The sequence below is a fragment of the Hevea brasiliensis genome, chromosome 1 (assembly GCF_030052815.1).
Source record: "Hevea brasiliensis isolate MT/VB/25A 57/8 chromosome 1, ASM3005281v1, whole genome shotgun sequence".
NCBI lineage: Eukaryota > Viridiplantae > Streptophyta > Magnoliopsida > Malpighiales > Euphorbiaceae > Hevea > Hevea brasiliensis.
The window spans coordinates 305,834-332,544 of NC_079493.1; the positions used below are offsets into that span (position 1 = coordinate 305,834).

At 34.4% G+C, this 26,711-nt stretch overlaps 5 protein-coding genes across 6 annotated transcripts; 2 read left to right on the forward strand and 3 right to left on the reverse strand.

The window, feature by feature from the left end:
* Window positions 1-1,091: 1,091 nt before the first annotated feature.
* On the reverse strand, window positions 1,092-2,821 carry LOC110673735 (probable aspartyl protease At4g16563). Its single transcript, XM_021836909.2, has one exon. It carries the CDS (start codon window positions 2,607-2,609, stop codon window positions 1,227-1,229), a length of 1,383 nt encoding a protein of 460 aa, XP_021692601.2. The 5' UTR covers window positions 2,610-2,821; the 3' UTR covers window positions 1,092-1,226.
* Window positions 2,822-5,247: 2,426 nt separating this feature from the next.
* On the forward strand, window positions 5,248-8,134 carry LOC110673757 (uncharacterized). The gene is made up of 2 exons (XM_021836939.2): window positions 5,248-5,633; window positions 7,647-8,134. Exon 2 carries the CDS (start codon window positions 7,697-7,699, stop codon window positions 7,940-7,942), a length of 246 nt encoding a protein of 81 aa, XP_021692631.2. The 5' UTR covers window positions 5,248-5,633; window positions 7,647-7,696; the 3' UTR covers window positions 7,943-8,134.
* Window positions 8,135-13,090: 4,956 nt separating this feature from the next.
* LOC110673738 (transcription factor E2FB) lies at window positions 13,091-22,041 on the forward strand. 2 transcript variants are annotated; one of them, XM_021836912.2, is made up of 14 exons: window positions 13,091-13,562; window positions 18,509-18,698; window positions 18,919-18,975; window positions 19,124-19,209; window positions 19,285-19,373; window positions 19,515-19,569; window positions 20,117-20,169; window positions 20,261-20,311; window positions 20,409-20,457; window positions 20,582-20,647; window positions 20,730-20,809; window positions 20,949-21,174; window positions 21,297-21,363; window positions 21,457-22,041. In XM_021836912.2, the coding sequence occupies exons 1-14, from the start codon at window positions 13,368-13,370 to the stop codon at window positions 21,585-21,587; spliced, it is 1,395 nt and encodes a 464-aa protein (XP_021692604.2). In that variant the 5' UTR covers window positions 13,091-13,367; the 3' UTR covers window positions 21,588-22,041. The 2 variants fall into 2 exon arrangements, with proteins under 2 accessions (XP_021692604.2, XP_021692605.2); XM_021836913.2 differs by having other exon boundaries at window positions 20,733-20,809.
* A 24-nt stretch (window positions 22,042-22,065) lies between these two features.
* On the reverse strand, window positions 22,066-23,652 carry LOC110673741 (uncharacterized). The gene is made up of 3 exons (XM_021836915.2): window positions 23,087-23,652; window positions 22,570-22,764; window positions 22,066-22,453 (listed from the first exon to the last, which is right to left on the reverse strand). The coding sequence occupies exons 1-3, from the start codon at window positions 23,318-23,320 to the stop codon at window positions 22,295-22,297; spliced, it is 588 nt and encodes a 195-aa protein (XP_021692607.1). The 5' UTR covers window positions 23,321-23,652; the 3' UTR covers window positions 22,066-22,294.
* A 149-nt stretch (window positions 23,653-23,801) lies between these two features.
* LOC110673740 (probable CCR4-associated factor 1 homolog 11) lies at window positions 23,802-24,791 on the reverse strand. Its single transcript, XM_021836914.2, has one exon. It carries the CDS (start codon window positions 24,697-24,699, stop codon window positions 23,869-23,871), a length of 831 nt encoding a protein of 276 aa, XP_021692606.1. The 5' UTR covers window positions 24,700-24,791; the 3' UTR covers window positions 23,802-23,868.
* Window positions 24,792-26,711: the final 1,920 nt, after the last annotated feature.

A 26,711-nucleotide genomic window follows, 5' to 3' on the forward strand; every position in this document is an offset into this window, starting at 1 on the left:
TAATAACTTACCAAAGCAATGATCAGCAGTAGAAATTGAGCCTCCAATTTTCTATAAGTTCAATGGGATTGGATTTCAGTTAATTGGTCCAATTCTATATATTTGGGCCAGGCTCAGCCTCCAGATACTTAATGGAATGATGCTTCACTATTATCTTTCTTGCCATGAAGATTGAAGACTGAAGAATTTGTTTGACGCACCATCCATTCTGATAAATAATATATAATTTAATCAATTCTCCGTTAGTTAGTGGTTTATTGACATCAAGAATTGTTGACATTTATTTTCCTTTTTTAAACAGCAAAATTAAAGGGAAACTAACCAGCTCATGGCATACTACCCCAAGGAGGTAAACTTGCACTTCCCAAATCATGATTGCAACTCTTCACCTGCATGATGTCATTATTTTTTCATTTGAGAATGTGACTAATTTTAATTTAGTTTGTTTCCGTTCCAATTGAGACGGAGGAAAAGCGCTATACTTGGCAGGTTTGTTAATGCCTTTACATATATTTTTATGTCAAAACAACCATTTACTTCATAGTTGTTTTAAACATAGTTTTTGATTCTCATGATACATTACATCTCAGATATTTCTGCTTTCCATTAGGCTTGTAAAGAAACTTATCAACTGTCTTGCAAAAGCAACTGATGGAATTGGAGAGGTACATGTTTTTGCTACATGGTTAGCTGATTGAACCTATTTGCCAGTTCTTGAAAGTGTTTGAAGCACATTGGAAGTAGTTCTAGTCATGATTGAGCTGTGTTTTTCTGCAGAAGCATGAAGTAGGGAGAAATGTGGGGAATGTTGATAGGCTTTTTGTGAGAAGCTGTGTTTACAATCTAGTGGTCCAGAGACCATAAGAAAACTCCCTTCATAGGATTAGGAATAATCTGTTTCATATTGGATGGATTCATTTCTCTCTTTAATAGTAAAAAAGTTGAGCCCATTTGTTCAACACAAAAATTAGTCGAAGGTTATTATGGATTACTATATTATTAATATTGGAATGGATAACTACATTATTGATATTAGAATCATCAATGAGATATAATTCAATGATCTGAGTGATCCTACATTTGTCTACAGATTTATAAAATCTTGAATTCCAATCCTCATTGAGCAAGATATATCAACACAAAGTATCTTTCTCCTAATAATAACTTGATCACTTGCACGAAAGAAAACCATTTGCCAAATTTTTTATTGGGCGTTCTAAATTCAATCACTTGCAAGACTCTCTCCTAAACCCCAACCTCTCATTCCTCAAATCATACTCTACAAGAAAATTCTGCATCAGAAAATTCCCCAAAATTATCCCTGGCCCTTTTGCTGCCTCTGCTCCCTCCACCACATCGGTCACCACCGTCAAGCATGCCACTTCCCTGTCCCCAACCAAGGCAAAGTAATTCTCCACTGGTAGTAACACCTCAGTGCCACCCTTAAAATGAAGCTTCAGTTCAGGAAACTCCACCTTCATAACCCCAGAAACGTTAAAACAAGGCTTTAGCCCACTCAAATCCTCAACCGTTTCAGCTCTCTCATAATTCTTCATCTGTGAAATGAATTCATTGCTTAGCGCCTCATAGCCCTCATGTGACATGAACGTGAATGTAGTCCCTGAGTCGATGATGGTCCCACCATTGCCATCGTTTCCAGGCGAGAGGTACTTGTACGGAATCTTCACGCGACGGCCGCCGACGATTATTCTACGGAGACCAACGTAGTAGTAAACTGAAAATGCGGGCTTCTCTTCGACTTTCGGGTTTTTAAGTAGCGGTGTGTATACTAATGCGGTGGTTTTCTTATCAGAATCAAACTCGGAATCAAGAACAAGAGAGCTGCTTTCGGCGGAATCATCGAATTTATGAGAAAGTAAGCAGTACGAGAATTTACTGAGGCCAATTTGGCTGGGTAAAGATGAAGGGCCGCGGCCAAAACCGGCTATTCCCGCTGGTTGGCGGGAAGAGAAAACGGAACATCCAACCAAAAAGTTTGGCACTGTTAGGCCATGAAGATGGAGAGTCTCTGAGAGTGCAATGCCTCCAGTGGTGCCTGAACCGTAGAGGATAAGATAAGGGGGGCAGATCTGGGAGCAGTTTCGGGAAATGGGGCTGTTTTCACATTCTGGACACTGTAAATCCGTTTGGTGAATCCAAGAGCATTTGGGGTTGTTGCAGCCAATAATCTTGGACGATGAGGAACGTTTGGGGATAAAAGGTGAGATTCTTGAGGCGGATGAGGCGAAAGAGCAGTTCTTGCAGTGATAGTTGACGGTGCACGGGAACCAGACAAAGTCGCTGCCTGTGTCCATGATAAAAGGGAGAGTTTGAGGTGGAGTGCCAAAGCAAAGAGAAATGGAGTAGGCTCCATAGTGGTGCGAAAACACTGGAGTTGAAGTTGTAGTAGGGGCGGTTTGGGGGTTTTTGAGGTAGTGGGCTCTGGTTAGAGAGGCGGAGACTAGGTGGTTCAGCTTTTGGAATGGATCTTGAGATGGGTTTTGCTTTGTGTATGAATGTGATAATGGAATGGTAATGGAAGAGACCAGGGGAAATATAAGGTAGAGAAAAGGCAGACAATAGAGCAAAGAACAAGACACAGAAACCATGGTGTTTCTTTTTGCCTAGCTATTGGGTCTGAGAGAGATCTAGAGAGAGAAGAAAGTAATCCTTTATTTAATAGCTGATGATAAAGAGATGATGAAGTGAGGAAGGTTTAGGCGATAAATATAGCCATTCTGTTTGCTATTAAGTTATAACAGCGTCACAATGGTGGCTGTGCAATGCATGGCATTGAACACCCAAAAGAGCTTTGAAAAAAAAAAAAAAAAAAAAAAAAACCCAAAATGGGCCATGTATTTAATCAATTGCACAAAATGGAAGGTGAAGATAAAGTCTAAGAATCTAAGGCTAGGAGTTTTTTTTTTTTTTTATCAGATAAGGGCAGGAGTTTAGTTTGCAGAGAAAGTGCTGATGGATGGAAACTCTCTATTATAATCATTAATGTTCTGATGGACTTTTTAGTCACAACGGCATAAGCCGTTGGTTGGCACTGTTTGCTCATCTTGCTAGTAGGCTAGTATTATTGCAAATGTCAAAACACTTTTCTCTGCGTGAGTTGTGTGGGACCTAAAGACCATAACTCTCTTTTTTTGGCTGTTCATAAACTCTTATGCAAGAGGCACGTGGTCCTTCTGTAGCACATGAATGGTAGCTTGCTGTCTCGTTGTCTAGCTTTCACTACCATATTACACGAGCTGTACTTTGCTTAGCAGCTCCCACCAGAATTTACTTCTTCTTTTCTAGCTGTTTGAGAATAGCATCAGCAAATTCGCATTGCCTACTCTGGAATTACTCGGCTGCATACATGCCTAAATTTGCAAATTCCGTGAAAATTTTGGTTTTTACCATCCATGTAAATGTCCCGAGCGATGGCTGCGTTTGAATTTCAATAATGATCAATCAGCTTTAGCTTAATAATGTGTTGGATCTCAAGGCACTAGCACCATATAAAGTTTTCTTTAATGGTCAACGATGCCATTACATTCCAAGAGAGCCTTCACAGCTGTTGCTTCACCTTTTCCAAGCCAAAAAAACAAAAGACATTCCTTATGATGGTCATGCTTCGTTTGATTAGCTAATGGTGGTTCAGTTGAAGTTTTTCTTGCACTTAAGTGTCCAAAACTGGCTTAAGATCCAATTGCGACATTCTTTCCAAGATTGAAGTCCAAGTCACTCAAATCACTTCTATGGTTAACCTTTAAAACAAGAAAACAAGCGCAAGTAACATACTAGTACCAGGCACCTGCACAGCATTTTTCTTAATAAACACAAACACACCCTTTATTAAACTAGTTTCAAACAGAACTTTTTTCCCTTTTTAAACTCAAACAATTTCCACAGAAAATAGTAATCTGCATATATCTTTCATTTGATTACATTCAAAGAATGCTGTAATTAAGAAATAAATGCCACACATTAGGTATTGAAGAGGAAACCAAAGAAATAATATGGTAGCCAACCAAATTCCACAATGTTATCCAAGTTATATAGCTAACCACCTTGTCTCAAGCTTTGTAGTAAAATTACCAAAATTTAAGAAGAGAATGCTGTATTCGGAAAAGCACCAGAAAAAGCCCGCCTTCTTTCATCAGCCAATTGAGATAATTAAGTACGATCCCCAAATATATATTCTCCTTCAAAAGTTGCTTCAATGTCCATGGAAGCCCTAAGCTCTATTCATGAACTTCACACGCCTCTTTAATGTTTGGGTCAAAATCATGAGGGTTGGGTACGAGAACTCCAATGTCTTGTTTGATTTGCGATAGTAGATTAAAGAAGTATTAACTTTTTGAAAGAGTAGACAGAGTCCTACTATTATCAAATTAATTTTTTAAAAAATATGTTGTTTTATTTCACTTGTATAATGAAAATTATGTGAACTTTTTTTAATATATTTTTTAATTTATTATGTTTTAAATTATATTATAAATATTATTAGTTTTTATAATTTAAAAACACACTACTTTTCAAAAAATTAATTTATATACAAAACACATAAGTTATCCAAACATATATTTTGAACCAGGGCCTAAATTACACATTTTTTTCGTACCCACTTCTTCCATCTCTATCCACCACCAGCAGACAAAAGATTAACCTTGGGTAGACCAGCTAAAAACAGGAGCCGTGCAAATTGCAGCACGTGCAGTACAAAGACGAGCACAACTAAAGTGCTAATTTGCTATCACGGGTTACAAATTCTATAGGAGTATCCATGTATATGCGAATGCACAACCACCTACTCAAAATAAATAAATAAATAAATTGGAACATCAAAAAGAGGCCAGAATGATATAGAAGGTTGATAGTTTAATCATTTCTGTTAAGAACCAACTGGAAGATTAATTGCTAGGCCAGAATCCCTCGTCGCTTAAATTTTCTACATGACATAAGCAAACCTCAAACAACAAATCTTATGCCAGAAATTAAAAGCATAACTTCACACTTATCCCTTAAAAAAAAAAAAAAACTAACCTCACCCTTTATGCTTAAGAAAAAGGAAAAACAACATTAATCTAAAATTAATTGAAATAGGTTACATGATTTTTTTTTTCACCATTCATTTTTATTTAAAATCAATTCTACAAATTATTTAAAATTTATAATATTTTAATATGACATCCTTTTAGATCTTCCTGTTATCTTCCTAATTATTGAAAATAAAAGTTTAGAGAATACTATAAAGGCTCTGTTAGGCTTTTAATAGTTTTAAAACTTATTAAATCCTAATCAAAACGCTGTGCTAGCTTCTTTTTAACCATCCCTCTAAACGCTATGATAAAAACGATGAAGAAATTAGACCAAGTTCGGAGGAGACAATCAGGTTGAAATTAAGTCTCCGCCAGGAAAATTGATCTGGGCAGCGTGGAATCTGGAAACCCGGCCTAGCTTTGGCCTTTGAGCTTGATGGTCATATTCACAAGGATATGTTTGTAATTCAAGAGAAGGGTGAGGGTATCCTTTTTTTTTATAAACAAACTAATCTTATATTTGCCAGATCAGAGCCGCAAACGCGGAGATTCGCAGTTGGCGCCCACGCTCATCTCATCTTTGCTCTATTCCTAAACAAGGTAAAGTTGTGAAAATTTCAATTATGCGTTTTGTTTTTGCAGTTGTGTGCTATTTCCGTTGATTACTCATTCAATTTCGTAGATATAGCTTAGCTTTTAGCTTTACGTTTCAGATTTTCAGTTGTTGATTCTTTTAGCCTATTCGATTTGATGGTAGATTTGCCTATTTAAACTGCTTTTCCCGTTCAATTGTGTAGCCATTGTATCACAATGTTCAGCTTGCTGGATATATGCGTGTAAACCTAATTAATTGAATTTCTTCTTCTTTTTTCAGAACTTGAATCTTTTAATTGGTAGCTATTAAAATGATTTATTTTCCTTTTTATAATTAAGTTTTTCCTGTGGCAACCTAAATTCAACGAAATCATTTGCTCTTCGAAGGTTTTCACAAGACATCACGTGGAGTCCTTGCTCACAAGATGTTTGATAAAGATTCGAAATGAAGTGGCAAAAAGTTCAACTTTTTTTTTTAATATTTTAGAGGGCACTTTTATTTTATACCTTTGAATATTTCATGCGGAACTAGTCTCAAACAAAGCCGATTGGCCGACCCAAACTAATTTGAGATTAAGACTTTGTTGTTTTTGTTGTTGTTACTGTGAATTATTAGAGTCTTCATAGTAGTATTAGCCAAATAGGATGCCTTTTACTACTTATGCTATTGCATATGATACAAAGTCTACCGTTGCAAACACCGTACTTGGTTTAGCTGTTATCAAATCTTAATTACAAACCTTGCACGCTTGCTCTTGAAGCTATCTTGTAGTTTGTACAGTTATATCAATCTCACCTCTCTTTCCATTCAAATGCCTTATTTTCTTTTAGTTTTATTGATTGCCATGCACTATTAGTGTCATTTGTGCTCTTTAGTGCCAACAAGATTTCATATTGTGTTTCATTCAGTGGCTTATAACCAATCCCAGCTTTGTTCAGTAAGCTGCTTTGCCTATCCATCACATTCCATTTCCTTTGATCATGGCTCTCAATCAATGTTGCTTCCATTTTGATCTGTGTTTCTCTTTTCAATTAATTGAAGCTCGCCTTTTTCTCAAAAAGCAAAAAAATAAAAAAGAAGAAGCTCCTTTTGGTTGTCGAACTTAGGAGTGGGATTTTGGTTTGTAGAATTTTGGTTTATTGTATATCCCAATGCTTGGGAAATAAAATTCTTATGGATGTGTGAATCCTTCCTTATACCAAAGATGCTGAGGTTATTCTATATGATGTAGGACTTTCTTCTGGTTTGATCTTGTAGTGCTGATTCATATCCTTGATGTTGCCCAAATTTGATCTTTTATATACTCGACTCAACTCAACTAAGCCTTTATCCAAAAAATTTGGGGTCGGCTATATGGATTCTCTTTCTCCACTCTAAACGATTTTTGGATAATTCATCAGAAATGTGTAATACTTCTAAGTCATGTTGTACTACTCTCATCCAAGTCAATTTAGGTCTACCTCTACTTTTCTTTCTATTCTCTAACCTAATATGCTCTACTTGTCTAACTGGAGTTTCTGTATGTCTACGCTTCACATGACCAAACCACTCAATCTACTTTCTCTTAACTTATCCTCAATTAACACCACTCCTACCTTTTCTCTAATACTCTCGTTACGGACTTTATCTAGTCTAATATGGTCACTCATTCACCTTAACATTCTCATCTCCGCAACTGTTATCTTAGACACATACGACTCATTCAGTGCCCAACACTTACTACCATATAACATAGTCGGTCGTATGGCTGTACGGTAAAATTTTCCTTTCAACTTATTGGGAATTTTGCGATCACATAAATTTCCCGTGGCACGTCTTCACTTCAACTATACGGTAAAATTTTATATAATTCTGATAAATTTGTTCATATGCTGTCTCTTTATTGCCTCCAAGTGTCTGAAGAGCTTCCTACATTTTCAATACAAGTAAATGAGCTTTCACATCTACACTCCTGTCTGAAACTTTTGCATGGAAATAACTAATATCCAGTTCTATGTTTATGTATCTTCATTTTGCAGCTGTTGCTTTCTTGCTTACTGCTCTGTGCAAGGGAATAAGCCCACTTAGCATGGGAAACAAGCCTGTGGCTGTAAAACAAGAAAGGGAGGAGATTCTCTTGAAAACCGTGCCTCCTGTTGATCGTGCTTACAGTCGATGGCTTGCTCGTGATCTTGAGATGATTCATGGCTTTACTTTGAGAAATTGCTGTGCAGTGAAGCCACCAGATCATTATATAGAATACATGCGCTTAAATGGATGGTTGGACGTGGACTTGGATGATCCTGATCTGGCCCATTTATTTCAAAGCAAATAATGTTTTCAATGGAATTATTGTTATATTACATAGGACCTTCACATGCAGAGTCTACGCACTTGCTAAAGGGAGTAATTTGTCATAAAGAAAAGCGGAAGGTTGCTATCCCCAAACAATTACAAGTCTTCTGTGTATGTGTATCAAAATCCAGCTATTCTGCAAGTGCTTGATCATTAAAGCCTATTTATCGAATGGCTATATATTTATATGCAAATAATATTTGGGATGTTTAAATTAGAAAGGAAAAAAAGTGGTGAAAAATGCTACTATCCTGAGCATTCATTGATCACCTTAAAAGTGTTTTTCTTTCTTTTTTTCAGTCTACAATAGAATGCTTTGATTCAAAGTTAAATTTAGAGATGACATCAATGAGTATGCATCAAAGCCTTCTTGCTTTATGTTGCAATCGTGGGGCATGAGGCATCAGTGCACTTATCAATTTCTATCATATAGAAAAAAAATTGTAAACTTCAGTCATCAACTCACAGATTCTCAATCTCTTGCTGAGCCTTTTAAGTCAAAATCTGGCAACAACTGAGGTACATGACTTCAAGTTTCAAGCAACAGCCAACCAATCAGCTCGACGAGGTGACGCAAGGAATGTGTGTAATCTCGTAATTAAAGGCACAAGTGTCATGAGTAATGCACAGAGGGGATTTGAAAAGGTTTTTGATTAATTCTTTTATTTGAAAACTCTCCTTGTGGAGGACAGTGAAATGCTGCCAATAAAGGAGGTTTCAAGTCGATTGCTGCTGAAGGTGCTGATCGGGTAGTATCCGTTTAGTTTAGGGCTCCATATTTGTTAGGTTTGGACCCTCTTTCCTTGGATCGGACTTGGGTGGGAGTAGTTTGTAACTTTTTTTTTTACTAGACTTGGGCCTTGTAAACATATTTCATCTAATGAAATACCTTTTCTTTTTTTTTTTTTTTTGAAAAAAGCTACAACTGATTGTTGACTATATTTACTGGTGGATCAAATTAAATGGAGGGTGGGATGGGGTTTAGAAGGTTGTAGGAGTTTAACACTGCCCTCCTTGGTAAGCAAGCCTGGCGTCTTTTGACACGCCCTTCTTCTCTTGTTGCGAGAGTATTCGCTGCAAGGTATTATTCTAATTCATCCTTCTTGAAGGCCCAGCTGGGAAACAATCCTAGTTATGTTTGGAGAAGTGTGATTTTAGCTCAGGATTTGTTAAGAAAGGGTTGTAAGTGTCGGGTAGGAGATGGCAAGTCGATCAAGGTATGGAGTGATCCTTGGTTGCCAGACAATAACGATCCTTATATTAGAACGTAGAAGGTCCCTATTCTTGTTGAGATTAATGTAGAAAGTCTTATGAGGATTGGTATGATGGCTTGGGATAAGGAGTTGATCACTGAAAGGGATGTCAACCTTATTCTACAGATTCCGCTCGGGTTAAGGGCTAGGAGTGATGTTATTTCAAGGGATAAGGACAAAAAAGGTGTCTTCACAGTGAAGGGTGGTTGCAAGTTTTTGCATTCTGTCACACCTAATGCGGTAATAAATTTTAGAGAGGCTTGGAAGAGATTGTGGAACTCCAATACCCCTCCTAAGGTTAAAATTTTCATTTGGAGAGTTGCGTGTAATGTGCTTCCTACAATGGTTCAGTTGTTGAAGAATAGAGTCAACGCGGAAGAGTTTTGCCCTTTTTGCTACTCGGATTCGGAATCTGCTAAGGATATGTTGTTTTGATGCCATTTTGCTCAAGATTGTTAGAGATTGTCCAATTCTGGTTTTTGGCTGGGAATGTAAACTCAGTTGTCGAAGGTTTAAGCAATCTTTTTTTCTTCCCTTGATTCCGAAGTCAGTGATGGAGCTTTGGTGCTAATGTGGGGAATATGGGATAGCAGGAATAAACTGGTTTAGAATCAGACTCACCTTCATCAACACTAGGTGGTGTCTTTCTCCTTTCGTTTGCTGTTCCAATGGAAGGAAGCTCGTCTTTCTAAATTAGTTACTAATGTCCAGCAGAGTAATCAGTTCCCTGTTCGTTAGTCTCCTCCTACTATGGGTCGTTTGAAATGTAATGTGGATGCGGTATTGTTTCTTCTTGTTTCTAAGCTGGGTCTTGGGTGGATTGCTGGCGACGCTGCCGGTTTTATGGTTGCCACTAAAGTGAAATCTGTGAAGGGTCGTATGAGTGTGATGCAGGCTGAAGCTTTTAGTTTCCGAGAAGCTTTAAGCTGGATCAAGGATGGAGGTTGGAGGAATGTCAATTTCAAGTCAGACTCTTGTCATCTTGCTCATGCTATTCATAATAGTGAGCAGGATATCTCCTTTGTTAGCTCTATCGTTAATGATTGTAAGTTTTTTATGCAGTCAATTTATCCATGTAGCCTAGGGTTTGTCAAAAAGTCAGCAAATCAATCTACTCATTCTCTATGTAGAGCAACTATTTTTACGTCTGATGAAAAGGAATGGGCTTTTATTCCCCCTTCATTCCTTGAAGATGCTCTGCGGTTTGATATGGTTCAATAATAATACATTCTGCTTTTATTCAAAAAAAAAAAAAAAAACTAGTGGATCAATGACTAATTGACAACTCCCAGCTTATCAACTCGCACCAAGTTAAAGCTTTTTTTTTTTTAAATGCTAAAACTCATTTGTTAATTTTTATTGAAATATACTTTTAATAGTGCTATGGACATTAAAAGTAAATATTTTAAATTTTATTGTACATATATTTCATATCATATGATTTTTTTTTTACTCTTCGTAACCTTCAATTATTTTCAATCGGCTTATTCACATTAAAATTAAATTTTTTATTTGCCAAAATTTAATGGTAAATTTTAACAAGTTGACTTTATACATTCAGAATTATTCATATAATGCCATTCGATTGAGTTAAATCATAGTAAATAAGAAAAAATATTAAGTGAACAAATTCTGTCAGATTAATCATATTAAATTTATGAAAAAACATATATCAAAATTTATGTGTTGAAGATGAAATTAATAAATATTCTTAAAAGACATTATTATGTTTTGAATATTATGTGCTAATGTAACTTTAATTTAGTGATAAAATTGAATAAAATTAACGTTTTTAGATCAAGAAGTTTTAATTTACAAATTCTAATATTGTTGATTTGAATGGTCATATTTTATATGATTTAGTTGTTATTTTTATATTTAAAAATATCCATTAATTTTGATCAACTTATTCAATTATATATATATATACACACCCCCTATTTAGGTGGAAAGAAAACAGAATGGAGTGTTTGGTTCACTGTTGGTGGAGCTGATTAGACACTTAAACAGGTGAATTAGAGTATTTAATAAATTTTATGGATAACTGATATAATACTTTGTATCAACTCTATTTGAAAATTATTTCTTATCAGCTGATAACTGATTTGATTTTATTTTTTATTTTGATTATATTATTATTTTTTATTTAACTAAAAAATTAATATTATTAATAATTATATATTTTTCATTTATAATTTTAACATTTTAATTAACACATTTTAACTCTATTAAAATATTTTTTATTAATAACATAAAATGTAAAATATTTATTTATATTTAAAAACTTAAAATTAATTATAAATTTTTTCTTTATCAACAATAATAATTATTTTATTTTTTTATCTATATTTTTTAAAAAAATTAATTATTTTTTAAAAAAATTAATTATTTTTTAAAAAATTTAATTATTTTTTATTTTAATAATAAAATAAATAGAATAATATAATAGTTTAATAATTATATTTTTATTTTAATAATATAATAGATGATATAATATATTAATTTGGTAATTATATATTTAATTTAATAATAAAATAATATAATAAATTTATATTTTTTTTAATAATAAAATAAATTATATAATATATATTTTTATTTATATTTTTTATATAATAATAATAATTAAATATAATTTTATTAAATATTTAATATAAATTAATTATTATTAATTAATAATTAATAATCATTAACTATGTTCAACGATCAAATCAAACAAGCTACAAGAGTGTCAAAGCAAGTGGAGGAAGTGGCTGGCTTAGGTCTGCGCATCTGGTTGGTGAGTGGTGACTGGTGAGTGGAGTGGGACTCCCAGGAAATGCGCGCCAAATAATCGTCTCTCTTTTACTCTACAAAAAAGGCGCGAGTCGCCGATTCGAGGCCCCTTTATTTATGTTTTTTCATTATCTAAATAACAAATTTACAATTGTTTTTTTTTTTTTTCGCTTGAGCTCTACTAGCCTACACACTGGTACTGGTCCCGCTTTATGCCCCATGCTCCCAATCTCATCACTCCACGTCAGCAAGTTGAAGTGCATCAACACCCTGTGAATACAGGATCACAGTAATGAGGCTGATTATCACGTACTTGTTAGTTTTAATAACAAAAATAGCAAATTGTCAAAAAAAAAAAAAAGCAAATTAAAATGGATTTAAGGGCGAGTATCTTTTGATTCGCTTGGATTTAATATGAAAAATTAAATAAAATAAATTTATAATAAATTAAATTGAATTAAATTTAATTAGAGAGAAAAATAAATAAAACTAAATTGATATTGTTCAATTAGATTTATCAATTTAGGCTTTTATATTTAGTTTTTTCTTAATTTATTGTGTATTTTTTTCAAATTGAATTTTAATTATTTTTAATTTAAATTTTAGATTTAATAATAATTAATTTAAAATGATAAACTATTTGATTCGATAGAATCGATTTTTCCTTTTGAAAATTAAAAATACATTAAATATTAAATTAATTTAATTTACAAAAAATAAAATTAAATTTATAAATTAAATCAATTTATCAATTTTTTTTATTTAAACTGATATATATATATATATATATATATTCGTATTCTGTCACCGCATAATACAATAAAGCCAACATTGGCAGGATTATTCAAGTTTCATTTTCTTTAATTTTATAATAGTCATTTTTTTTTAATACTTTACTATTTTTATCAAATTAAATATAATTAAATCACATGAATAAATTATTTAGTATTTTTAGACAAGTATAAATTTTTTAGTTTATATTATTGAGTTATGAGGAAACTTTATACAATTTGAACCTTTACTCTCAACAATTTATTTTTATTTTTATTATTTATTTTTTTTTTCATTTATTTTATAAGCGCTTCCCTCCACATCTTATATCCGAACCAAATTCCCTCCTTCCTTCCTTCCTTCCCTCGTTTTCTGCTCACTTTCTCTCTCCCGCTTTTTTTTTTCCTTCTCTTCTCTTTCCCAATCCAAACTCACAGATCTCTGCTCCAATTCTCATCCAATTCTTCTCCAATTGCAAGAATCATTTCCTAGCGATTTCTCATGCCCGCTCTTTCTATAGATCCTCCCTTTCTACCTAAAGTCGCCAAAAACCCTTGAAATTTTTCCATTTTGGTTATTTTATACTTGTTTTTCAGTATTTTTCGGCCGATGTCGAATTCCCAACTGCCAAATCCATCGACAAGGCAGCCGCAGCAAAACGCCATGCAGAATCCCTTAAAACGGCAGCCTCCTTTCTCTTCTATGAAGCCGCCCTTCTTGGCTCCTGGTGACTATCACCGGTTCAGCACTGAGCCCCGCCAAGTTGCTGATCATGAAGTTGAGGCCATCGTTGTTAAACCTCCTGTGAGTATATCATTTTAGCTTTTCTTTTTCTTTTATTATTTTTTTTTCTATTTTCTCTCCTTTTTTTTATTATATTCCTCTCTATTTTGTGAAGATCTACTTGGTTTGTGATTTTGATCACTTTTTGAGTTTTTATTGCCTCGAGATTAACGATTGGATTTTGTTTTTGTTTTAAACTTTAGTGAATTTAGTTTAGTCTTTTTTTTTGTTGATTGTGTGTTGTTTAAGTTGTTTTCCTGGTGGCTTTCATAAATTGTTGCGAACTGAGACGTTTTCTAGCTGAATTGGTGCAATTCACCTCCCTTTAAGATATTTAGTTTTTAAACTTTTTAAGTATATGAATTCTACGTAATTTGTGCTTCTCAATCAGTTTATATGTAAATCTGCTGTGCTAATTGCGGTTATATGACCCAATTAATGTTTCCAATTTCAGATATTTATGCATTTAAGGCTTTTAGACAAGATAAAAGCACTTCCTTTTAGGAGGTTGACCTTTTGAGAGTTTATTTGTTTGACTAAACTTTGGGTGCTTCTTTCTCCTGGCGAATTGTGATCTCTCAATTTTGGCAATAAGGTTTAGTTATATGTAAAGTTAAATACTGCTATTAAACAATCATTGTCCTGTATGTGTGCCAATCATAATGTTGAGATACTGAATTCGAGTCTTGCTAAAACTGAAACATCCCACATAATTACAGCTACAGGGAAGCATCAAACTTTGTTGAAGTTGAAAAATATGATAAATAGTTGGTGATTAACAGATTTTTCTGCAAGGTATGCATGTTTGGTTTGCAAGCCTCCATGATGCAAACCTTTCTTATTGTATTCTAAAGTCACTTTTAAGATTTAAATGGGTATGGTTATGATGCATAAGCTACTAGATCTAATTCAAACATTAGTATCAGCTTTTGTGTGATGACCTCATATTGATGTTAAAACTGCAAATGCTCAAACTCTCTCTATATATGTGCCTAGGGATGTTTAGTAGTTACCTTTGCTCCCTTGCTTTAACTGTGCAACCCATATACTGGCATCAGGGTTTTTATTGTTTAGGGCACTTTGCCAAGTCCTCATCAGTTTTCATGTTTTCAGTGAAGCTTTTATGATGTTTTTACCAACCCGTATTATGCTCAAGTCCCACATCTACTATTATTTCTTAGATACTTGCATTCGTGACATCTAATGGTATGGTATGAGTAATAGAAGAAACTTTGATGTCCTTGTTTGGATAGGGTGTAATATCCAAACTGTCATTAATTTCTTTGGTGCATTAGTGGTCATTCCATTTCTTGCTCAAGTGGAATGCCATTTTTCATGTGAGAGGAAGGGGGGGAATTTTGGTTCACTGCTTAGATCATGAAGAGACACTAGTGATACTAGCATGATATTTATGTGAGACCAGCATGATATTTAGGTGACACCTTTTTTTTTTTTATCTCATTTTCTGTTTGTTCTATTACCAACATGACATCTGATAAAAGTATAAAATTTCTATGAGGGGCTTGTATCTCTTGAAATTCAAGTTGTATATTTCTTTCTAATGTGACAAATTTTCTGCATTTGCAAGTTAGAGAGAAAAATGAGTTTTTGATCAAGGTTCATTCATTGAAATCAGGAACATGAGACTGAAGTATCGACAATATTTTTTTTCATGGCACCTATCAATTCTTGTACTTCAGCTAGGAGGATTCAGCTTCAATTAATATTGTACATTTGTACTATGGTATTTTATATATAGGTAATATGTAACAGCAATTTATAGGAGGAAAATTTCTTGTATAGGCACAAGCTAACTTGTTTGTGATTTTTATTTTTTTTTTATTTTTTGGTTATTTTAATTAGCAGACTCCAAATTTTTGGGATAAAGGCTTAGTTGAGTTGAGTTGAATTTGTTATTTTAACTCAAAATCGTTTAGAATGGAGAAAGAGAATCCATGTAGCCGACCCCAAATTCTTGGGATAAAGGCTTAGTTGAGTTGAGTTGAGTTGACTAGCCAGGAACTGATATTTTCTTGTGGAGATAAGAAATTGACAGTATCATTCCATACTTGTGTTCGTGTTTGGTTTTCAGACCAGTGTAGACAAAAGCGCAAAAAGCGCTCACTAAAGCGTAGCGACGCATAGGAAAGCACTTTTACATATACTAAGCGAAGCGTGTTTATTGAAGCAAGGGCTTTGTGCACTTAAAATGCAAAAAAAAAAAAAAAAAAAAAAAAAGGCATAAAGTGAAAAAAACCTCATTAGATGATTTCGTAAGGGTGTAAATTTTATATAAAGGATTATATTTTCTTTGCCTATTATATTATTAGTTAATTTTTTTTTAATAATTTTGCACTTCCTTCAATGAAGAGAGCACTTTTTTTGTGCTTTATGCATCACTTTGACTGCACCTTATGCTTTTAACGACCTTGTCTCAGACAAAAAAATATAATACAGTTATGAATTCCAGCACATAAATCAGGTTAAGGTATGCGATCTGGCTGCTGTCCAACAAACACAATGAGAACAAAGTGTAGTGGTGTTTTGCTAGATGAGAGACTTAAAATCCAGTTTTCACAGCACTGAACCTGATAAATAGCATGGGAAAGAAGTGTCCCAAAAATATTTGGTCAAATATTCGTTTTAACTTCATGGCATGTTTATATCTAATATACATATTGCAGGAACTTTGCACCTGGTTTTGTGACTATTTAAGAATCTAATCAACTAGAGTAATTGATATTCCTGAGCTGAGGAAGTAGCATGAGAAATTGCTTGTCAAAAAATGGTACATATCAATCTATGTTATGTTGCATCATGATAATCCCTGCTAACCTTGTGTAATATATAAAGAAACATTCTGATAGCCTGTAAAGCATACATATATATATATAAGTTTAATGTACATAGTTAGTCAAAGAAAATTGATGCAATATTGGACTAGTATATTTTTTCCTGTATACTTCGTCAGTGGGCAATTTCTTCATTTTTGGTCAAAGAAAAAATTAATCAGTCTTTTTGTTGTATTGGTGTTGCAACTTCTTTTTCTTTTCACCATTGTAAGACATTACATTTGAATGAAACCTGAAAATTTTAAGTTCAATACCTTCTATCTCGATTGTGCCTTGTTCCATAAAAGACTATTATCGTGTGCTTAATTGTTTCTTAATATTTTCACAGCTTGAATGAAGGCCAATGGACCTTATTATTAAGATCATTTATGCTTCAAAGCTTATTACCATAACAAAATGAAGAAGTTGCTTAGTAAATAATCATGCTATCTTTCCTTGATGTGGAGATCTTGTATTGGTGGCCTCTGAACGATTACATTGCTGAGCATAGTGAAATTGTCAACTAATGTTTTCTCCACTTTCCTTGTCTTCATATTCTTTAACTGAGGATCTTTTGATGCCTGTGAAATATAAGGAAGGCTATACACTAAATATCTGTTAAGGATTATATTTTGAAGGAATATGATTCTTATGCATTGAAATTGTTTCAAGCTAAGGTGATGGGAAGATGGCTTGAGGAGTTTTTTATACATGGTTGTAGCAGAATGTGCAGCATATATTCAACTATTATTTAGATCACCTATTTTCAAATATATTTATATGATGATATGATGTGGGCATATGATATGGAATCCTTCTTTTTCTTCCTTCTAAGTTTTTCTGTTTATTGAAGTAAGATTGGCCAGGAGGGTCACCTCTCAAATGTTGTACAAGAGATGCTCAGTGCATTATTCAGAGAGAAGCAAAAAGTCAGGAGCTCACCTGTTCCACATTGTTGGTAGCATAAGATCATATGGGCTTGTCTCTATTTCTGAATTTCATACAGGGGTTGTAACCAATCGGCAGGTTTTGTACTGTGCCTAAGTGGCTTTGAGAGAAAAAAGCCTTTGGATTGCTCGACAGATTGCTTGGACTGTTAATATCTATCATGTTCAGGACTGATTGTAGATTTCTTAGTAATTTCTAGTTTCTATGATTAGAACTCTTTTTTGTGCATGATTGTTGCTGAGGCTAAACCAATTGTTAGTACTTGGAAAGAGTAGAGGCTACTACAAAGTGCAGACAAACTAGATATATGTATAGTTACCATCTCTGGGTTTTATTTGTTTGGCAGTGCTGTTATTGGGTTGTACTAGGTGTATTTTTTATTCATTTAAAAGACTTGTCCTATAAGAAAAAGGAAGGGGATGGAAGTCGCTGTTGCTTGTTTTTGTCAAGAAAATTTCATTTCCAATTTTAGCAGTTGCATCTATAGCTCATTCAATTTGATTTCCAAATATCCTGATCCTTTACTTTATACATATAAAATCATGTTTTCCAGTGTACACACTATTTCATAAATCTTCTAGAGGGCATATTCAAGAAAGATTTTAAGATGTAATTATCAAGAAGAGTTCAAGATACATGGTCAGTTGATTGGTTTCCTTGTGAAAACCAATCAACCAAGATGCATAAGCCACCTAGCACAGGCTGAGAGAGAATAGTTTAGTTTATGACTTGCATATCTGTTGTCAGAGATGTCAATATAACTTAATCATAATATTATAGATCTCTGAGTACCCTTATCCCACCACCAAACAAAAAAAAAAAAAAAGAAAAAAGAAAAAATTGCTTTGAAATGCTTTATTGTTTTAATATTTTAGTTAGCTTACCAAAAATCTATGAAACCATATGCATTTATTTTATGAATTTTTGCATTTAACAAGTTGTGATCACTTGGTTTTTCTTTATAATTGCATAGGCTATCATATTTTCATTGGCCGGGTGCACATGCATGAACACACTTTTGAAGTTAATGATATGTACATTAAGGTTCTTTAAGCTTGACTGGAGTCTTGACTTCTAATATTGTTACTTTCTTTTTCTTCTTCTTCATCTTTTTTTTTTTTCTTTTTAATATTATATAAATGCACGTGTTGCTAATTGTTGGTTAAAAAACTAAATGGTGTGTATCAGCCATTAAAACGGAAGAGTGATGCAGCATATAATGAAGCTGAGTCCAATGAGTGGAACACTAGTGCTGGCTTCACAGAAGTAGATAACAGTCCCCTCCAGACACCTGTATCTGGAAAAGGTGGAAAGGCACCCAAAACATCTAGGCTTTCAAAGAGCAGTAAATCTGGATCCCAGACCGCTTTGAATCTTGGTGAGCATTACATAGTAAATTTTCTTGGAGTCATATATTTGTGATTCTGGAGTATTTTATCTGTTAGTGCTTGTGGACTGACAGTTAAGTAGTATAATTTTAGATTTCTTTTTCTTTCTGACTGTGGAAAGGTTCTTTTTCTTACCTATTGCCACCAAAACTGTTGGGCGAAAAGGAAATGAATATGAATATGTAATGAGAAGGTTTTGTGAATTAACAGGTTCTCCTGGAAATAATCTTACTCCAACTGGTCCCTGTCGTTATGACAGTTCCCTAGGTAAACTTTGTTTCGTCATGCATTTTTTTATTTATATTTGAAACAGAGAAGTGGCACCACTAAGGGCATTGTTTCAAATGCTTTTTTTTTTCTTTGGAACAGATAGCATATCTTAGAAGCACTAAAATACTCTGTGATTTTGATTCAGGTCTCTTGACAAAAAAGTTCATCAATTTGATCAAACATGCTGAAGATGGTATTCTTGATCTTAATAAAGCTGCTGACACTTTGGAGGTGACACATAGTTATTCCTATCCGATCCTTCCTGCAATATGAAGTTATAGCATTTGAAAATTTCTGTCTCTACAGGTGCAAAAGCGGCGGATTTATGACATAACAAATGTTCTCGAAGGAATTGGTCTCATAGAAAAGAAGCTCAAGAACAGAATTCAGTGGAAGTATGTAAATACTGCTTCCTCCTTTTCCCTCTTTATTCTTTTTTTCTCATTTGATGTAACTTATGTCTAAAATGGCATTAGTTAATGAGTAGCTATCAATTAATTTTGCATTTGACAAGTAACTGAATAGTTTATTATTAGGGGACTTGATGTCTCAAGGCCAGGGGAAGCGGATGAGAATGTTGCTAGTTTGCAGGTATGCATTATTTGACAATTTGCTTGTTGACAAATGTACTTTTGGAAGACCTTAGGTTTTCACAACTTTTGGCATAGCATGTTTCTAATTTATGTTCTGGTGTTTCTTTTGTCTTTATTTTTCCATTATCGAAATGTTTCCAGAAAACCTTTGCAGATGTTTTTGGTGCCATCTGGAAGAAAAGTTCTTGGTGGAAACCAACGTAAATTACTATTGCATAGATTTTGACTATATTGTCTTAACTATTTGTGGTTAGCTGCAGCAAAGTGCCCTAATTCAGATTTCTAGGGGATACCTCCCACCATCACAATGAATCAAGTTTGAATTTAGAAATGTGCAGATCAGCTAAATGGTTATTATTCACTATAATTAGCTAGAGTGAAGCTCTTTTAGTTTCACTGAATTAGTTAATATCCCATTGTTTAAAATATTGGGAAATGATGATTCATGCACCATTTGTATTGTCTATCAACAGAACTTGGAATGAAAGTCGTTCTAAGGGATAGGATTTGGCATTATATTTCTAAATGGTTTTCCCCCCTTGCAGGCAGAAGTTGAAAACCTTAACATTGAGGAGCACAGATTAGATGAACAAATAAGGTTATCTGATTTTTCCTTGTGTACAGGCAATTCTTATATGTTGCTTGTTTGCAAGTTTTGGTTTGTGCCTGATATTTCAAATCTATTGCAGAGAAATGCAAGAAAGATTAAGGGACCTCAGTGAAGATGAAAATAATCAAAAGTAAAATTTTCTGTTGATTGCATTAATTACAGTTTCTTGCACAATCCTGTTATTTTAACTAATGGAATTAGCCAATTTTGTGCTTTTACCATCTTAGGTGGCTTTTTGTTACTGAGGAAGACATCAAGAGCTTACCCTGCTTTCAGGTTGGTTCTTCTCTTTGCTTCGTTATTACATAAGCTTTTGACTTGGTGCTTGGATTATCCTTGCATTTCTATTTTCTAATACATATTCTTCTTGCTAGTAACTGAGTGTAACTATCTTTAACAGAATGAAACCTTGATAGCAATTAAAGCTCCGCATGGCACTACTCTGGAAGTCCCAGATCCTGATGAGGTAATCCATGAGCAGTCAATCATGGAAAAAGTACACATTGTTTTTCTGGTTGTATGCTCATTATGGGCCTCCCTTTCTGCAGCAGGCTGTTGACTATCCCCAGAGGAGATACAGGATAGTCCTTAGAAGTACAATGGGTCCCATAGATGTTTATCTTGTCAGGTACTGTTGCTTCTAATATGTGTTTTATATGGCTGGTGAGAGTGAACCTTCACATTAGTGGAATGGTTATCAACTGAATTTTTTGAGATTTTAATAAACTTTCCTGAACTCTGTCCCTGTCTTGCCCCTGTTGTCTTAGTCAATTTGAAGAGAAATTCGAGGAGATTCATGGCATTGAGCCAACACCAAATTATCCATCAACTTCAGGCTTTAATGAAAATCTAGCAACTACAATGGTCGCAGGGGAGAGCAGGGGAAAGGAGATCGAAATGCAGGGTGAAGAGGCTCATAGAATGTGCTCAGATCTTAACACCTCACAGGATTTTGTGAGCGGGATCATGAAGATTGTTCCCTCAGATGTAGATGTAAGTTTGTTGTCTTTTTGGTGACATATCTTTTGCATATGCAAGAAATTGACTAATATCACATTTTGATATATATATATATATATATATATATATTGATTTTTATTTTTGTTTGTTTGCAGAGTGATGCGGATTACTGGCTATTATCAGATGCTGGTGTTAGCATCACAGACATGTGGCGCACTGAGCGTATCCTTGCTAAAATATTGCATTCTGCTGACGTAATTTTTATGCTTTCTTCATATAGAGCATTAAATTCTGATTTCCTTGACTCGGCTATAGCTGGGGTTGAGTGGAATGAGTTTGGAACACTTCATGATGAATATGGCATGGCAAATGTCAGCACGCCTCGAGCCCAAACTCCATCCAATCAAACTGAAGTTCCTTCTACTACTAATAATAATGCAAGGTGAAATGAAAATGTCAAAATGATACAGGTGCTTGTTTTTGGTTGCAAACCAATGATATCTATGCATCCGCATGGCCTTCAGCTTTGACTGCTGTGGGGATTTTCTGGTGGTTCCTGGGATTAGCATAAAAAATGTCCTTGAAGTCCTGAGGAACTAAAGAATAGGAAGTAGCTCGTGCATTGTACAGAGCAATTAATATAGCTATCCATGTAATCCTGGAGGAAATAAGATCTGTGTATTTTTGAGTTCATCCTTGTACATTGCTCCAATTCGGTTTTGTTGCATTCAGAAGCTTGGCATGTGGATAGGCGGTACAAGTTATGTAAGATATAATGTGATGGCAAATATTAATCTGACTAAAACTGGAATTGAATCTCTGAAGAACCCTCTCTTTTCTGCAATATTATTATTGAATCAAGCAGCATAATAGCACAAACTGTCATATGATACGACTTGATATTCTGAAAATAAGAGGGTGAAGTGACTGCAATCTTCCAGATCTCTTGAATTGAATTACAGCTTTCTGTGTTGTTTGTGTTCAAGAGTTCCAAATGAAAAGTCTAAGCTTCATGTAGAATGTGATTAGCATACTTTATGGATGAACCCTTACATATTTTATGAGAAAAGAAACCTAACAGGTGTCGCAAAAAAAAAAAAAAAAAATTCATTGGGTTAATGGATGGCATGCAAGCTGGGAATGAGTGGATGAATTACTTCTCTTTATCAACTTTCTTGCCAATCCAACTGGCGACAATGGGAGTCAGAGCTACAGTCGGGGGGAACCTTATTGGAGATGCAGCCTTGTGTGCAGCATATGCCAAAGCAAAGGTCCCAACTTTTTCCCCCGTCTCATCAGTGGAAATTCCCACCTGAAAATTTGCAAGCTGAATTAGTTGTTGTATGCAGGATATAAAATGGTAAGAGCTGGGTTTTGAACATTTAGTAATCAGTATGCTTTGTTTGAAATTTGAATGATTGATCTCACCTTTTGCAGCAAAGCTTGGACATCGATGCCTGCACTAATGAGTGCATAACAGAGAGAGAAGGAGATCAAGGACAGTGTAATGGAGGTGGCCAGGTATGCCCCTCCATATTTTGCTAGCAGCTCCTTGGCTTGTTCTCCCTTTGATTTCTTTTCCTCTCCATCATCTTCAGTCCTTCCCTCTTTTGAGCTGAATATCTTCATCATCATGCATATGTATACATAATTACATATTTATTAGATTGAAGTTCTTGAAACAATTTAAAGCTAATCGACTAAATGTCTAATTTCGGGTATAATTAATCAATAAACGTATAACCTAAATTCCCAGTAGCAAACCACATTCAGATGAACCAGTAAAATATCAATTTCTTATTAGATTTAAATTTAATTAGCAAATGAATTCTGAAACACAAATTAACCCGATGGCACTTTAAAATTCACATTAGGCAAGTGCAATAGAGGGAAAAATAAAATAAAATATAAAAGAAGCGAAGCGTATATTTGGTTAATTGGGTACCTTCCAAAGACCTACTTCGAGACCATACTTCTTGACAATTTCCTCGGGTGAAGAAGATGAAGAAGGTGATGGGATATTCGTTTCTTCTGTTTTCTCTTTGATGGCTCTGGTCTTGAAGCGTTTAAAACTTGATTTGGGGGGTCGAATGGAACCAATATAGTAATTGTTGATGCTTCTCCTACTGATAAGGGAAGTAGCAGAAAACAGAGGAGAGACTTGCACAGCTATGGCCATTGCTATTATTAAGCTCCAGCCAGCCAAACAAAAGAAAAAACAGTTCTCTATCTATCTATCTCCAACTCACATAATCCGGAACATTGAATTCTTCGAAAAATCTATGCAAGAAAGTTGTTAAAACGACAAAGGGAAAAACTTGTATGACGTAAGTACCCTCACTATTTCCAATTACTCTCATTTTGCCATTTTACTTATAGTTGATTGGGCTTAAGCAGGACAAGTTAGATACTTGAAATTTATTCAAATATGTTGTTGTTTATCAATGATGATATTGTTATGGTAATGGTACTTTGCTCCTTTCTCTTGTTTAATTGTTTGCTAATGGGAATATAGCCACATAGGAGGAAAAGGGACGCGGTGCGGAGTAGAGAGCAGAGACGGAACTTATGTTTACTCTTACGAGCCCATTTTGGTCATTGTCGCTTCTTGAGTCATTTGCGAATCCTATGGTTCAGGGAGTGGCCAAGTAAGCAGCATATTATCACTACAAAAAGAATTTCTTTAATTAATATACAAATTGAAATTAAAATAAAATAAAGGAAAAATTAAAAAACTTCTAAGCCGTACAACACCCCCGCATGCTTCTCCGGCCCATCTTTCACAAAATAAACATCCCTCATCTTCTGAAATGCGTGCCACGTCAACAAGCTATCTGATCCGGCTTGATGACATTTCCCGACTGCCCGATTCACTTTTAGTGTAGTGGCCACTCGATCCAAGCCACCATACAAACCATCACAGAACCGCATCATGTATTTTACATCATAAACTCTATTCCCAAAAAATACCCTCAACAATCTCATAAAATCCTGTAAGTCACTAGGCAAGCATCGGCGCGTCAAGATCTTCACCAGATATCCAAAATCATAGGCACTGTGAAACGTGACCCAACTCATCGATTCATTGCATATCAGTCCCGAAGACATCATTAACTCAGCAAACCGGTCAGAGTCAATACCTTCCTCTCTGTTCCTTTCAAAGTCGATGCCCTGACGCTTAAGCAAGTCGATGGAATCCGGGGCGTGAGCATCACGAGACACGTCAAAATCCCGAAAATTAAATTCCCAGATGAATCGATTTGTAGTGCCGAGATCAGGGAGATTGCCATTGGAGTCAGAAAGAGTGAGGCCTACCTGGATGAGATTCAAAGCATCGACGTTGGACTTGAGGATCTTGTAATGATCAAAGGGGTGGCGTTGATGGGAGTAAAAATTAGCGGAGTCGAGTGAAGGATGGAAAATTAGGCCAGGAAATTCTGTATCCATGGAAATGAAGGGAAAGTCATCAATGAGGTCGCGTATGAGCTGGAATTCAGATTCCAAATTAGCAGACCATACTTGTCGAATGATAACTGGGTTGGAGTCTTGAAGAATCATTTTCGTTTGCAGATTAAAGAGAAGCTTGGTGGGTGTTAATGATGGATAAAGTGGGTTGGCAATGGCAGTTTTATATGGAGAAGAGAAGGTGGTGAGTGGGGGATGTTGCTTGGAACGAAGGGGGAAGAAGAGACGACGTGGTACTTGAGTGTGCGTTAAAGTCAAAGTTGAACGCGTGGACTTGGTCCATCATCATCCTTGCATGATTTATGTGATGTGAGAACTGAGAAGAAGCCTGATAAGTACAAGTGCGTAAAACTGGATTGGACTAATTTCAGTGTTGAGGTGGGTGATGACTGATTAAAGAAAAAAGGACACGTAAAATTTTACAAATAAAAAATTTTATGAAAAATGCTTGGTGTACAAAAAATAAGTATAAAAATGTACAAATAAAGATAATTCAGTAAATTCTCATGTGCAATGTCTATTCAATTTTTTATGAAATTTTCAAATTTAAATTTCAAAATTTATAATTTCTTTCTCTTCTTTTATTAGTCATCCAATCAAATATCATCAATTTTCTAACCTATCATTTTTCATCAATTTTTCAATCAATTAAAGACCATCTCATCATCTATTTAACCTATCAGAGCCCACCATTTCATTAACCTATTAAAAATCACTATCTTTTTAACTTATTAGAGCTTACCATTATTATAACATATCTGAGCCCATCATCCCATTAACCAATAATAACCTACCTTAACCTCTGACTCCATAACTCTTCTCAAGCAAGAGACTTCACAATCCAACGTCAATCATTTTTTATTTAATTTTCTTCATGTATCTATTTTCAATTTAATTTTTTTCTATTATTTTCAAATCAAATTTATATTTTGCATCTCATACAAGCTCCAAGCTCTATAACAATGGGAGGTGGTTCGATTTTTACAAGAGACAAGAAAAATGGAAAATATTATGTTGTCTTTGAAAGTAGAACTCGCGGAGTATTTTCTTCATGGCAAGATTGTGCATCGGCTGTTTTAGGTGCGAGTGGAAGTGTTTACAAGTCTTTTAATAGTTATGATGAAACTTTTTATGATTACGATCAATATTGTAATGATAAAAAGATAGGTGAGGGCACATCTGGAGTGCTTGACGTTGACAAAATCGACATACAAGAATACGAAGAGACAAATAAGAATACTCAGGTCTGTTTTCTCGCTGGAGTTTTAGTAGGGCTGATAATATCTAAATCCAATGGTTCAGTTTGATAAGCATGTTGTTTTCATGAATTTTGTATAATATCATGTGGATTTGATGGTTTTAATCTAAATTCTAGGAAAAAAAATAGGATTATTGGTTATTTTGTTATAAAGAAAGAATCCATAGTTTTATATTATAATTTTATTAAGCCTTGTATGTATTTGTTATTATTGAAATAGTAAATATTTTCTTCCATTTCCTTTAATTTATTTGCCATGAAATTAAGCCTATACATGAATGGAAATTAGATGAAAATCATTCAAAGACTTATGAATAATGTAATAATTTAATTTTATATTTCATGCCCAACGCAGCATAAAGAAAAAAAAATTATACAAACTACTAGCCTTGGTGGTATTGGTCATTATTTGGCAGTTTCAAGTAAAAACTAAGTGCAAATCAAAGCAAAACGTAGGGGTGCTATCCGCTATCCATTTTACATGATGACTGGCACATGCAAATTTCGTGCATAACATAAATTTGACCACCCTCATGGATATTGTAGCAGCACAAGTGATGTAGGGCTTGGACAGCAAAGGAATAACACAAGAAGTCAAACCAGGTATTCCAACCTTGGTTGTATTGGACATTGCTTGATAATTTTGAGCATAAATTAAGTGCAAAGCAAATAAAATTATAATATTTACAAAATTTAAGCAAGCCATATAGCATTGTCATGGCAAAATTTGGCACTGCAAATATAAGTAAATATAATTATCTGGTATAATATTGACACTAATTATAAAGAAGTAATCCATTGTAAGAGTTTGAAATATGAAGCACACATAATAATATCCATAACTCAA